Source organism: Corylus avellana, chromosome ca8 (genome assembly GCF_901000735.1).
Source record: "Corylus avellana chromosome ca8, CavTom2PMs-1.0".
Taxonomy (NCBI): domain Eukaryota; kingdom Viridiplantae; phylum Streptophyta; class Magnoliopsida; order Fagales; family Betulaceae; genus Corylus; species Corylus avellana.
In genome coordinates, this window is record NC_081548.1 from 20,339,265 (window position 1) to 20,353,327 (window position 14,063).

Here is a 14,063-nt window from a genome sequence, read left to right on the forward strand (position 1 = left end):
GGTTTTCGATCTAGCTTCTTGTGATCATTTTATTATTATTACAAAACCTTTGCTTTTTTTTGCCACCTTCTTTTCTTTTTCTTTTTTTTTAATCTAATTAAACAGGGAAAATGGTTATAACTTATAAGGGAGGGTAGATAAAAACGAGAAATATTAGGTGTACTAAATTTTTTATTAAGAAATACATGCTAAGATGATATGAATTAGCTTATTTATTAAAAATTATCAGAACAATTAATAAAAAAATTGGTAAATAAGTTCTATACACCATTTTAGTATTTATTTAAAAAAAAAAAAAAAAAAATTAGTATCATATATAGTATTTATCTATTCTAAAAGAGTAGAAAAATTTGCAGCTGTGTAAAACTTGCCAGTTAAGATTGAATGGACTTGCTTTTCTATGAAACTAAGAAAGTATCCAATGAATAATGACACAAAATTAGGATATTTTATGCCACTAACATTATTCAATCGTGGTATATATCCAGATTAATTTTTTTTACAGCGTTTTCGAGGTAAAAGATTCAGAAACTTGACGACGCCAGACTTGCTATTACCCAATTACTTAAGCCAATGTCTCGTTCATTGCTCCCCACTAAATTATCACATGGTTAAAACTTAAAATATGTCTTTTATCTACATATCTTAATCCGCAATAGAAAAAACATAATAAAAAATAAATCCTCTAATGCTAACATTTAGTTAAACGAAAAATTAGCTTATTGTTATTCATCTAAATAAAAAATATGGGAAACTTCAGTTTAACCCACTAAACTTCTAACCAATTTGACAAAGCTTTCCTCAATTTTTATATCTTCCATTTTGGACTTTTGAACTTTAATTTGCTCTCATTTTGGATCTCTCTATTACTTTTTAATGTTAAACTCAAACAGTTTGACTTTTTATGCCTATTATATCTTCACCCAGTCCACTTGAAATTTCGAAAACACCTAAAACTAGAGCACCCACCCCCAGCCCAAAATGATACCGCTTTGGGCATTAAAATTATTATTTTTTCTTAAAAAAAAAAAGAAAAAAGTAAATTCAAAATAAAAAATTACAAAAAAAACCCCAGCCCAAAACGGTGTCGTTTTGGGCATTAAAATTCTTTATTTTCTTTTTTAAAAAGGCAAAATATTATAAAAAAAAAAAAAAAAAAAAAACAAACAAACAAAAACACTAAGAAAAATCGAGGTGGTTGCAGCCACCTCTTGGCCAAAATAGGGTAGCCGGAGGGCCAAGGGGTGACTCCGGTTTGGGGGTGGTTCCATGGCCAAGAGGGTGGTCGGACCACCCCCAAAAGGCCAAAAAAAAAAAAACACAATGGGTTTTAGGTTGGGTTTGGGCTTTTTGGGGTGGTCCGGCCACCCCCAAAAGCCATTCTCTTTTTTTTTTTGTTTTTGTTTTTTTTTTTTTGCCTTTTTCCGATTTTTCTTAGTTTTTTTTTTTAATAATAATTTAATGCCTAAAACGGTGTTGTTTTGAACTAGGTGAGTGTTTGGGGCTCAAAATGGTGTACTTTTAACGTGATAGTATAATAAACATAAAAAATTAAATCGTTTGAGTTTAACGTTATAAACTAACATATGGGTCTACAATGATACAAATTAAAAGTTTGGAAGGCCAAATTAAAGTTTTTCCCTAAAAAAAAATATTAGCTTAATCTCTGACCAGCCAGGATGGTTATCATTTGGACTTACAAATGGCCCCAATTTTGTACTCCTGTAAAAACGTACGTACCCCCATTACTTCCAAGTTCCAACTAGGACTGGCTCTGACCCCTTGCTGCACTATACGGGCAGACCCAATAAAGTAAAGTAAAATTTTGTCTTTAGTCCAATGAATTTTCAATAAAAAAAGGTGGGAATTGAATAAATACATAATAAAAATCTACGTAATTTTATGACTCCTGAGTGTAAAATCAAATTATCTTTCACTTCCATGATTCAGAGTTGTTGTTTCAGGGCAGTGATAAAGGCTGTCCTTACGTGTTACCTTTAACGTGTCAGCTTGATCCAGCTGGACTGGTGCTGACTCATCTGATCTCACGGGTTGTGCATGCCTGTCATAGTAGACGAGGCAGGGGCGCGTCATCTCACGGGCTCTCCTCGGATACCCACTGGCTCTGGTGGCCCAAACATGACTGCCAGTTGGATGAGCGCTTCCCAATAAAATACACCCAATTTCATGGTAGCCTCCAGCTGTCCTACTAACGTCTATTTTTCACCCTTTTTCATTCAATACCCTTCTCTGCTGTTACCGTACAATAGCAGGAGTTGGGCTACTTTGGGCATTTACCAACTCCTGCCATCTGTTGCCAATCTGTAACGCTTTTTGTATTCTTGCGAGAAAAAGGTTCACTTACTTCCACGTTTGCTTTAGCAAACCACAAAGCCACGGGCTTCTAATGCTTACCCCCCCACGCGCCTTAGGAACTTCTGTACGCCTGGAGCGTGGAATCCAAGTGCGTGGAAGTAGCGTGAGATCTCTTTTCCGAAATAAAGAAAACGCGCTGCGGAGTACCGTTGCCCGTTGCGATCTCTTTTCTTACTCGACAAGTCGCAACCAAACACACACAGTGTATTTACTGTCTATTTCTGAGCAATTTCCTTCGCCTAATTTATTAACAAACCCCTAATTTCTGACCTATAAATAACGACGCCTCTCCCACCATCAAATCCCACTCACAATCGCAAGCTATCTCAGCTTCTATCTCCTCTTCTCTTCACTATTTTTATCCGCTAAAGAAAAAAAAATGGCCTGTTTAGCATCTGAAACTTTCATCAAATTATTCCTTGTAATCTCTCTGATTCAAGTAGCTTTGGCTACTAGAAAGCTCAATGAGCTCGTGCAAGATCAGCCTCAGCTCTTGCAATACCACAATGGGCCTCTGCTTTCGGGCAAAATTTCCGTAAATCTCATCTGGTACGGCAAGTTCAGGCCATCCCAGAGAGCCATCATCTCCGATTTCATCACCTCTTTGTCACCTTCTTCTACTTCCCAGAACGCCCAACCCTCTGTTGCCACCTGGTGGAAAACCACTGAGAAATACTACCACCTCACCTCCTCCAGGAGACTACACTCGTCTCTTTCGCTCTCCTTGGGAAAGCAAATACTGGACGAGAGCTACTCGTTGGGGAAGTCGCTCACGTCCAAACAAATCGTGGAATTGGCTTCCAAGGGTGACCAGAAGAACGCTATCAACGTCGTTCTTACCGCCTCAGACGTGGCCGTCGAAAAGTTCTGTCTTAGCCGGTGTGGGACTCATGGGTCTGCACCAGGCAAAAACATCGGTCACGTCAAGGGCACGAACTACAGATTCGCTTACATCTGGGTTGGTAACTCTGAGATCCAGTGCCCGGGGCAATGCGCGTGGCCATTCCACCAGCCAATCTACGGACCCCAGAGCCCACCCCTGGTCGCACCCAACAACGATGTGGGTCTGGACGGAATGACAATCAACCTGGCTAGCCTCTTGGCAGGGACTGCCACGAACCCATTTGGAAACGGCTACTTCCAGGGCCCGGCGGAGGCTCCCCTGGAGGCGGCGTCGGCTTGTCCTGGTGTATATGGCAAAGGGGCTTACCCTGGTTATGCTGGGGACCTTTTGGTGGATCCAACAACTGGTGCTAGCTACAATGCACATGGAAGTAATGGGAGGAAATTCATGCTTCCTGCGTTGTATGATCCTGCAACATCGTCTTGTTCAACTCTGGTCTGATCGGAAAGTGGACAGTGGATTAGTACGGTTAGAGCAATGGCTAGTGGAATGATCAATGTATACTCTAGAGAGAGAGAGAGAGAGGCAGATAATCTAATTCATTTATTTGTTCATTTGTTTTGGTTTTGCGGATTAATAATGCAAGAGCAAATTACTTTGGTTTGCTTCTTTAAATTTTTGAATCTCTGTGTCTATTTTCAATCGTTGCATGACAACAAAGCTCTATTTCAACAAAGTCAAATTATTTTCTTGTTGCAATTTTTCCAACCCCGGATCTGGTTGCCAAAGTTCCCAACATTCTGGGACCACAAGTATGATGGTCACTTCCACAAATGATTATTATTGCTATACACTGGATTTTCAATAGATATATGGGGTCCCAGAATGTTGGGAATTTTTGGTAAATTCCGTTTGATAAAATGTCGTTTTTTTGTACGCTTATCTCATGCTTTAAATTCCTTTTATTTTAATTTTTTTTGGTTAGAATGTTGAAAATATTTTTATTTAAAAAAATAAGGTAAAAATCCCAACAACAACAAAAAAAAAAAAAGGTGATAAGATTTGTCACCAGCGGCTGTGGGTCAGTTATAGGTGTGGCTGTGGGTGAGAGAGTTCAACGCATTTTTTTATTTTTTTAAAAGAAAAAGGGTATTTCAAGTATTTTGGTGAAATTAAAAGAGATTGAGATATTGATATTCCAGTGGAAATGAAATTTCTCCATTGAAAATTAATATACAAAGTATTTTTGGCGAATTCCATGAAAAAAGCACGTTAGATCTTGTCTAAATTTAAGTTTTTTTTTTTTTTTTTGACATGTTCAAATATATTAGGTTTTGTCTAAATCTAAATTGAGCGGTGTTAATTGATTATTGATGACATAAGCACCACCCTTAATTGATTGTATGGTTTTTACTTTGTAGGACATGAAGCGATATGAATAACCTTTTAGTATTATTATTATTATTGTTGTTAATATTATTATTATTATTATTATTTAGTTAATTTTTATGGTTGCTAATGGATCTATTAATCTTGAATGAGATCTAAAGGCTAAATCAAGTCTCACTTTTTCCTCCAAAGCAGCCGCTCTCATCACTCTTTAGCAGCCTCATTCTTTTTTCCAACCACCTCCTTTTCCGAAAGTTGGCTTTCTTTTTCTTCTTTTTTTTTGAACTTCAAAAGGTCAAAAAAATTCTTGATCAAATGTGTTCAAGGGAGTTTAGGGCAAAACAAGATGGTTTTAAGATGTTATGCTAGTCTTTTTGGTAAAGATTAGGTATAAGACTTTCATCATTTTTATGCAAATGTTTTTTTTATTTGCAAGTGTGACTTAGATGAAAAATACATTAAGATATGCATGAACAGGTCGCACCCACAGTATGCTAGTGGGAGATGGGCGCCCACATTGGGAGCGTTCCTCCATGTGTTTTTGAAAAGCATGTTACAAAGCTAAGCGTTTGTAATACATAACTTGATTATAGAAATCCATAACACCTTCATTTATGTCTTCATTTATGTCTCATAGGCGTTAATGCGTTATGCTTAACAATGAATATGAGTAAGTGGTGGCTCCTCCCATCAATGGGGGTGAGGCTATAAATAGCCCTCGATTAAATGAGTTAAAGCATCATATCACATTTCAACAATTTGTTTGAGTGTCAAACTCTCTCATAGAGTTTTTTAAGTGGTCTTAGACTGTGGGTTTGTGAGTATTACTCTAGTAACTCTGGTAGTGTACTCTACTGCCGAGAGGAAAGACAATTTGCTAGAGAATCACATGGAATAACAAAGTTCAGTATAATTGAAGTACTATTTTAATTCCACTGTGCTATCATCCCATTGCAATGGGGGTCTACTATTTTTTTCACCAAAAATACAACTGACTGTCAAGCTTTCTATTGTGATGTTGAGCAACTAGAAACCCAAGCAACTAGAAATAGTTTATCAATATACATGGGAAAAAAAAATACCTAGCTCATTCAAATGACAAATGGACAGCCTTTTGCAAAGACACTCCAATTTATCATTTGTGGCATTTAAATCCATTAAACAACCATTTGAAAAAAAAAAAAAAAAATTGGTTCCTTGGTTAAACGTTTGAATTAAAATGGATGAAAATTGCACTTTGCACATATAACATGCATGTACAAAAGTTTGGGCATTTTTTTCCCATATGTGGAGTCGTCAATTATGTGAACCCAGTGGCGGAGCCACTTGAGTCTTTGGCACCCCCAAAGCTTTTAAAAAAATAATTTTTTTTTGTTATTTTCCTACTCAAGTTTCACACGGCACCCCAAAGAAAAGAAAAAAAAATTATCTCCTACTTATGCAAGTTAACACTTAGCACCCTTAAAAAAATTTTAACTGCACCCCAATATTAATTGTACTCCGCCACTGCATGAATCTAATATCCAAAATCAACATAATTTGGGCATCTTGAGTCCAAAACATGCACGTTTAAATCGTGTATGCCATTTATCATCTATTTTAACACTAACAACTAATAGTTTGGAGATTTCGTTAAAAAAATAAAAAAGAGTGAGAGTTTAACAGGGCTTTTCATTTTTTTTGCCCTGTCCAAAAGTGTGTCAGACAAGTTTTGCTCTCTTGTAAAGTATCCCTTGCTAATTAGGATCCGAAACACCAAAAAGAAATGTCATTATTGATTAATATCACCACCAAATTTGCCCAGTACCTAAATATTCACCAAATCTTGTAGTGATCATTATTGATTAACCACTTTATTCCTGAAACTCTCTTTTAGGCTTTGTAACAACTTTATTCCCACCAAATAAAAAAAAATAAAAAATAAAAAAAACTTTATTCTCAAGTGATCTTAGCTTTAATCATGTCATACACAAATATGATATGAACAAAATCATCCGTTGGAACTTGGAAACGTACCTCGTAGGCTCATATAAGCCTGGACCACAAGCACTCGATTTCCCCTTAGCTGGCCAAAGCCTGTAGTGATACACTATTGACTTATAAAAAGTAGGATTCGGCTGAAAGTGAGACTACACTCCATACATATTCATTAAAAAACCAACGCGTTCTCAAGCTGGCATCTCACTCTCTAATTACTACTTTAATTTAATTTAAACGCCCCTTCCCTGCACTTTCTCACCCACTACTTTTGAGCACTATATATACATATCCACCCTCAATTCTTCTTCTCCACAATCGATCCCAGCTCCTCCTCCAATTCTCATCTTCTCTAGTTGCCATATTACCACTGAGATTTCAATCCTCAAATCTACGATGGCCTCTTTTGTTTCCACACATTTCTTTCTTCAGCTACTCCTCGTCATCTCCTTCTTCCATTTCAGCTCGGCGGCGAGGAGACTGGCGGAATCCGATGAGACCCAACAGCCTTTGCTCTTCCAATACCACAGTGGCCCTCTTCTTACTGGCAAAATCGCCATCAATCTTATCTGGTATGGAACATTTAAGCCCTCCCAACGAGCCATCGTCTCTGATTTCATTACCTCCCTCTCTACTCCCACACGCCCAATAGCCCAAGCTTCGGTTGCCACGTGGTGGAAAACCACCGACAAATACTACCACGTCGTCAATTCCAAGAAGCCCTCCGCTCTTGCACTCTCATTGGGTACCCAGATCGTTGATGAGACCTACTCTCTAGGCAAATCACTCTCGAATCAGCAAATTGTTGCGTTGGCATCGAAGGGAGGCCAGAAAAACGCCATTAACGTTGTTCTGACATCCGCTGACGTGGCAGTTGAAGGGTTCTGTATGAGCAAATGCGGGACTCATGGATCTTCAAAGGGTGCATCCGTGGACGGGAAGAGCTACAAGTTCGCTTATATTTGGGTTGGGAATTCAGAGACCCAGTGCCCGGGGCAATGCGCGTGGCCATTCCACCAGCCCATCTACGGGCCTCAGAGCCCACCTTTGATTGCACCCAACAACGACGTGGGTCTGGACGGCATGGTCGTCAACCTGGCAAGCCTTTTGGCTGGGACAGCCACGAACCCATTCGGAAATGGCTACTTCCAGGGTCCAAAGGAGGCGCCACTAGAAGCTGCATCGGCTTGTCCTGGTGTGTACGGGAAGGGGGCTTACCCTGGCTATGCTGGGAACCTCTTGGTGGACCCAACCACTGGCGCCAGCTACAATGCAAATGGTGCACATGGAAGGAAATACTTGCTTCCAGCTCTCTTTGACCCATCAACCCAAACTTGTTCAACTCTGGTCTGAGGGACGACCTTCCAAACGTGCCTACAAGTAACACGTTAATGTATACAATTAATAGATTAGCCACTAGAATTAAGAAATATTAAAATTCTTTGATTTATTTATTTGTATTACGGTTGAATATTAAAAATACAAAATTTATTCATATCCCATGCTCAGACTTGTGGCTCTTTTTGCATTTATTAGTTATTGCCGTTCATTACTGCAGGGACATGCAGTGGTCTCAAAATTAATGACATTCAAGTCTAAATACGACTAATTTTAGGAGGTCTACTTGTGTTTTATTAAAAATGATGTGGCTATTAAAATTACTATTGGGTTTGTGATTAATCATTATTGAGTTTCGATCCAAGAATGATTTTAATAGCCATATTATTTTTAGTAGGATGCAAGTAGAACACAAGTAAGCTATTTAGAATTACTCGTCTAAATACTGATTTACTTCATCAAAACAATTCCGCTGCGCAAAAATGTTGGGAATTTTTTGTAAATTCCGTTTGATAAATTAAAATGTCGCATTTTTGTACGCTTATCTCATGCTTTAAATTCCTTTTATTGTTTTTTTGGTTAGAATGTTGAAAATATTTTTATTTAAAAAATAAGGTAAACATTCCAACCAAAAAAAGGAAAGAAAAAAAAACTGAAAAGATTTGTCACCAGCGTCCGGCGGCTGTGGGTCAGTTACCCGTAGTGTGGCCGCGGGTGAGAGTTCAACCCTTTTTTTTTATTATTTTTTTAAAAGAAAAAGGGTATTTCAAGTATTTTGGTGAAATTAAAAGAGATTGAGACATTGACATTCCAGTGGAAATGAAATTTCCCCATTGAAAATTAATATACAAAGTATTTTTGGTGAGTTCCATGAAAAAAAAAACACGTTAGATTTTGTTTAAATTTAAGTTTTTTTTTTTTTTTTTTTTGACATTTTCGAATATGTTAGATTTTGTCTAAATCTAAGTTGAGTGGTGTTAATTGATTATTGATGACATAAGCACCACCCTTAATTGATTGTATGGTTTTTACTTTGTAGGACATGAAGCGATATGAATAACCTTTTATTATTATTATTGTTGTTGATATTATTATTATTATTATTTAATTAATTTTTATGGTAGCTAATTGATCTATTAATCTTGAATGAGATCTAAAGGCTAAATCAAATCTCACTTTTTCCTCCAAAGCAGCCGCTCTCATCACATAGCAAGTAAAGTTGGATGATACAAATAGATGTAATCTTATTGGATTCAGGGGCGGAACCTCTCTTCACCTTTAGGTTTATTCGTCCCTCTAAAACTTAATAGATGTCACAAAAATTTGAATATTTTTTTAAAAAACATAATTTTTATCCTCAAAATATTGATTTACTAAGTTTTGTCCCTCCCCTCATAATTTTAATCCTGCTCCCCAATTGGAGCTAAGATGATGTCCATGGAATTGTTTAGTATATCCATAGATAGCTCACAATCCATGCAGCAATTGATTAGCAAGATGCAAGACCTTAATTTGGCGTTTGAGGTAACGAGCAAATGAAGGACTCGGATTGATGCTCGAGTAACGTCAGACTAAGATCCATACAATGTTTTGAGTTTAGACATACTCTCGTTTGGAAAGATAACTTCATTGCAGTACATTCTATATGTGTTTATTTGACTGACAATGGAGATGAGTGAATATATCCTGCTGTCTCACTGTGTTAGTCCCATTCGTCATATTTATGACTATTTTATGCCTTCGTTGACCTTTGACTATGTCATGCGATGAAGGTCTTGATATATGCTACTATAGTGTGTTGTGTTGTCTATGACCATGATTGATGCAATGTAAAGGAGCATGACTGAAAAAGCAATTGGACCAAATTTGAGTTACATGAAGGCGAAGAGAAAACTATTCGATAACACATCATTGAGTGTATTCATTGTCGACGGGTTATGACGATAGCAACATAATCTTGAATACATCATGGTAAAGAAGGGTACGTAGGTTAAGCATTGTTCTAATCTTTTTTTTTTTTTGAACTTAAAAAAAAAAAAAAAAAAAAAAAAGCAAGCTTGATTAGATGTGTTCAAATGAGTCTAGGGCATAACGAGATGATTTAAAGGATGTTATGCTTGTCTTTCTGGTAAAGATTAGGTATAAGACTCCAGAAACAGAACTGGCAGGGAGTCGATATAGGCCATGGCCCTACCATTTGTTTAGAAAACAAATTACACAAGGTAAAATCAGTATGCTTTAACTATTTTTCCTAACCATGCACAATTTTGGACCCTTGCCATAGAATCTAAAAAGGCCAATTGGCCCTATAAGTCAAAAGGAGTCAAAAGGCTTCTCTCCTTCCTCGAGCCGCTTCTAGTGAGAGAAGCTCTTCCCACTCTCTAGTTTGAGCTTTCCTTTTCCTGGTTTTCCTTTTCTTCTCTTTTCCTTTCCTTTCCTTTCCTTCCTCTCCTCTGTTTCGTTCCCCCACCCTTCAGCTAGTTATGGACCTTCTCATCTCTCAAACTGAAGCTCTTAACTGGTCAGACAAACCTCCTTCCCTTATTCCCACAGTTACCAATAGTGAAGCCCCTCCCTGTATCCTTGCTGGCCGGGTTATTTCCCTTCGTCCTACCACAAAAAGTACTGTAAAATTTAATCTAGAAACTGCTTGGCATTTTCTATCCTCAATATCCATAGAAGAGACTGAAGCCAAAAACACTTTTCTCTTCACCTTTGAAAATCAGCAGGATTTGCAACGTGTTTTGGACCTATCCCCGTGGAACATACGTGGTCATCCACTTATCCTCAAGTATTGGGATCCTAGAATGACTCTCTCAGAGCTAGACTTCTCTAAAGGAGAATATTGGATTCAAGTGCATAATTTACCCCTTGAATTAATGACCGCTCAGAATGCGGATATCCTTGGCGGGCAGCTAGGGACTCTACTGGAAAAGGAGTCCTTCCGACGTGAATTCCTCAGGATTAAGGTCCTCATTCCCCTGCACCAACCCCTGGCTTCGGGGTTTTATCAGGAACGTTAAGGTAAACCTTCCTCTTGGGTACAACTGAAGTACGAAAGACTATCAGATTTTTGCTTTTCTTGTGGCAGATTGGGTCATGCAAAAATATATTGTCCAGCTGGGCCTCCTTCCAAATCTTTCACACCTTTTGGTCCTGTTATGCGAGCGAAAACCCCTCCCCAACAAAAAACTGTTAACATGAACCCCATCCATAAAGCCAATTCTCCTCCCGTCATTCCACCTCATTTTGAGACTTTCAAACCCCTTGTCCCCACTCCTTCCCCTTCAAAGGGAAAAACCCATTCGAATGAGGCTTCTAGCTCTCTTCCTGCCCCCATGGATACAACTGAGTCCATTTACTCTACCTCGACTCAGTTCACAAAAACCCAGTCCCATCATCCCACTCCCCTAGGTCAGCCTAAGTCTCAATCTCTTACAATCATCCCCTCATCGAGCCCATCCCCTGGCACTGAGTCTATCTCTACCATACCCTCCCATCGCTTCTCTTTAAACACTCCACCTCTTTTCCAAGTTACCAGTAACCCTACTGTCCCATCTAATATTTCGCAAGCTCTCAATCACAAACTAGATATTCCCCCGAGTATTAAAGACCCTCACATCCCCTCCTTAGCTAATTACCAAATCAACCCTCCTGATTTCAAATCCCTTATCACTGATATTGAGGATATTTCTGACCTTTTCTTGGAATCATCCTCCTGTCTTGACCCCACCTTCCCTCATCTGGCACTCAACCCTTCCGACGTGCTATCCCCTCCTCAAAATAACCAAATTATCACCACTAACCTTACCCCTCCCCACCCTAACTACCTGGTTAGAAAGAAACACGCCTCGTCCAAATTCCACCCTTACTCCTCTACCAGAAAGCCCCTAGCCTCTCCCCATGGATACTCATCTTCTAACCCTTCCCTTGATCCTCCCTCTTTTGAAGATCATCCCAACCCTGCCCCCCTTGCAACTCTGGCAATTACTTACCCACACCAGTTCTCTCTCTCTAATGACACGGCTGAGGAGGCGGGCCTGCCCATGCCCCCCCCAGTCCCATGAAGATCTTATCATGGAACTGTCGAGGCTTTGCCCATGCATCGACAGTGCGTACTCTCCGGGCACTCTGTAGTCTTCACAAGCCTGATATCATCTTCTTGTGTGAAACTAAGATTTTTCTCCATGCTGATCAGAATCCTCTCTCTAGGATGGGATTCCCTTTTTTGTTGCATGTCCCCCCAGTTGGCACTAAGGGGGGTCTTGCAGTAGCTTGGAAGATGGGTACTGATATTGAGCCTGTTTTCCTTAACAATCATCAAATCTCCTTTTTGGTTTATTCAGATCCGATCTCCTCCCCTTGGCTAGCTTCTTGTGTTCATGCCCCTTTTGCTTGGAGGTCACGTAGGGGCTTTTGGGAAGATTTGGATCGTGTTGGTAATAGGTTCGGAGGCCCGTGGATGTTGATTGGTGATTTTAATGCTATCCTTTCTTCAGCTGAGAAGAAAGGAGGTAGGCATTTTGGTTCCTCCTCCCATTCTCTCTTTGGGAATTTTGTTCAGGATAATGGCCTTGTGGACCTGGGTTTCTCCGGTAATCCTTTTACCTGGAATAATAAGCGCCATGGCAGATTCAACATAAAGGAACGTCTAGATAGGGGTCTTTCCAACCACCTTTGGGTCCTTCTTTTTCCAAATTCCCACCTCACTCACTTGCCTGCTTCAGAGTCTGACCATAATCCTCTTTTGTTATCCACTTCTGGAAATTTTCCAAATCTCCCTAAGCCATTCAAATTTGAAGCCTTTTGGACCCGTGATATTTCTAGCCATGCTGTCATTGCTGATGCTTGGAATACCCCCTTCAATGGCTCAGCTGCTTTTGCTTTGAGTAGGAAAATAAAAGCTTCAAAGGCCTCCTTGAAGCTATGGAACATACATCATTTTGGCAACATTCACCATAACATCAAGAATTTGTTGGCTGAGCTCAACAAAATTCAATGCTCCCCTTCTACTGATGATGCATTGGCCAAAGAAGATAACTTGCAGTTTGCTTTACAAGAAGAGCTCATTCGGGAAGAAAGCCTATGGAAGCAAAAATCTAGAGACCTCTGGCTCTCTAGTAAAAATTTGAATACCAAATTCTTTCACGCCTCTACTACCATTCGCCGCAGGTATAATTCTATCTCTTCTTTAAAAACTGACAATGGCTCTTTTGTTTCCAACCGTAATGATATTGGCCTTCTCTTTTGTGATTATTTCAAATCTTTATTTACCTCTTCCAATCCCTCTTTGGACGATGAGCTTGATTCCCTGCTTCCCCCTGTTATTACCTCAGAGGAAAATTTGAGCTTATGTGCCATCACTGACGAAAGGGAGATCAGTTTAGTCATCTCCCAGCTTGGCCTTTATAAGGCTCCTGGCCCAGATGGCTTTACTGGCCTCTTTTTTAAAACCTACTGGTCTATTGTCCGTCTTAATGTGATCAATTTTGTCCAAAGCTTCTTCAGACATGGATTTCTTCTTAAGGAATTCAACCATACCCACCTTGCTCTTATTCCAAAAATTGACAACCCCTCTCGTGTTACCCAATTTAGACCTATTAGCCTTTCTAATTTTACTTATAAAATTATCTCCAAAATCATGGCTAATAGGCTAAAACCTCTTCTTCAAAAAATTATTTCCCTAAACCAATCTGCTTTCTTGCAGGGTCGTTCTATTCAGGATAACTCTATTTTAGCTCATGAGATTTTCCACTCTATGAAGAAGAAAAGAGGTAATGGAGGGCTTATGGCTCTTAAGCTCGACATGGAGAAGGCCTTTGATCGAATGGAGTGGAGTTTCATCCTGAAAATCTTCTCTTGTTTAGGCTTTAATTTGAAATGGATCCAATTGATTGAGCAATGTATCTCCACAGTCTCCTTCTCGGTCCTTTTGAATGGCTCTCCTTTTGGCAAGTTTTCTCCTAATAGAGGTCTCAGGCAAGGGGACCCTCTTTCCCCCTTTCTGTTTTTGCTGGGTTCAGAAGTGCTCTCCAGACTCATTCTCAAGGAAGAAATGGCAGGTAATATCCACGGTATAAAGATCTCTAGAAATAGCCCCCCCGTGGCTCATCTTCTTTTTGCTGACGACCTCATGGTC

General features: G+C 39.2%; 2 protein-coding genes across 2 annotated transcripts; both read left to right on the forward strand.

Annotated features, from left to right (window-relative positions):
• The first annotated feature begins 2,674 nt into the window (after window positions 1-2,674).
• On the forward strand, window positions 2,675-3,895 carry LOC132189658 (protein PHOSPHATE-INDUCED 1-like). Its single transcript, XM_059604418.1, has one exon. It carries the CDS (start codon window positions 2,756-2,758, stop codon window positions 3,719-3,721), a length of 966 nt encoding a protein of 321 aa, XP_059460401.1. The 5' UTR covers window positions 2,675-2,755; the 3' UTR covers window positions 3,722-3,895.
• Window positions 3,896-6,884: 2,989 nt separating this feature from the next.
• Window positions 6,885-8,082, forward strand: LOC132189989 (protein PHOSPHATE-INDUCED 1-like). The gene has a single exon (XM_059604852.1). It carries the CDS (start codon window positions 6,983-6,985, stop codon window positions 7,937-7,939), a length of 957 nt encoding a protein of 318 aa, XP_059460835.1. The 5' UTR covers window positions 6,885-6,982; the 3' UTR covers window positions 7,940-8,082.
• The last annotated feature ends 5,981 nt before the right edge of the window (window positions 8,083-14,063 follow it).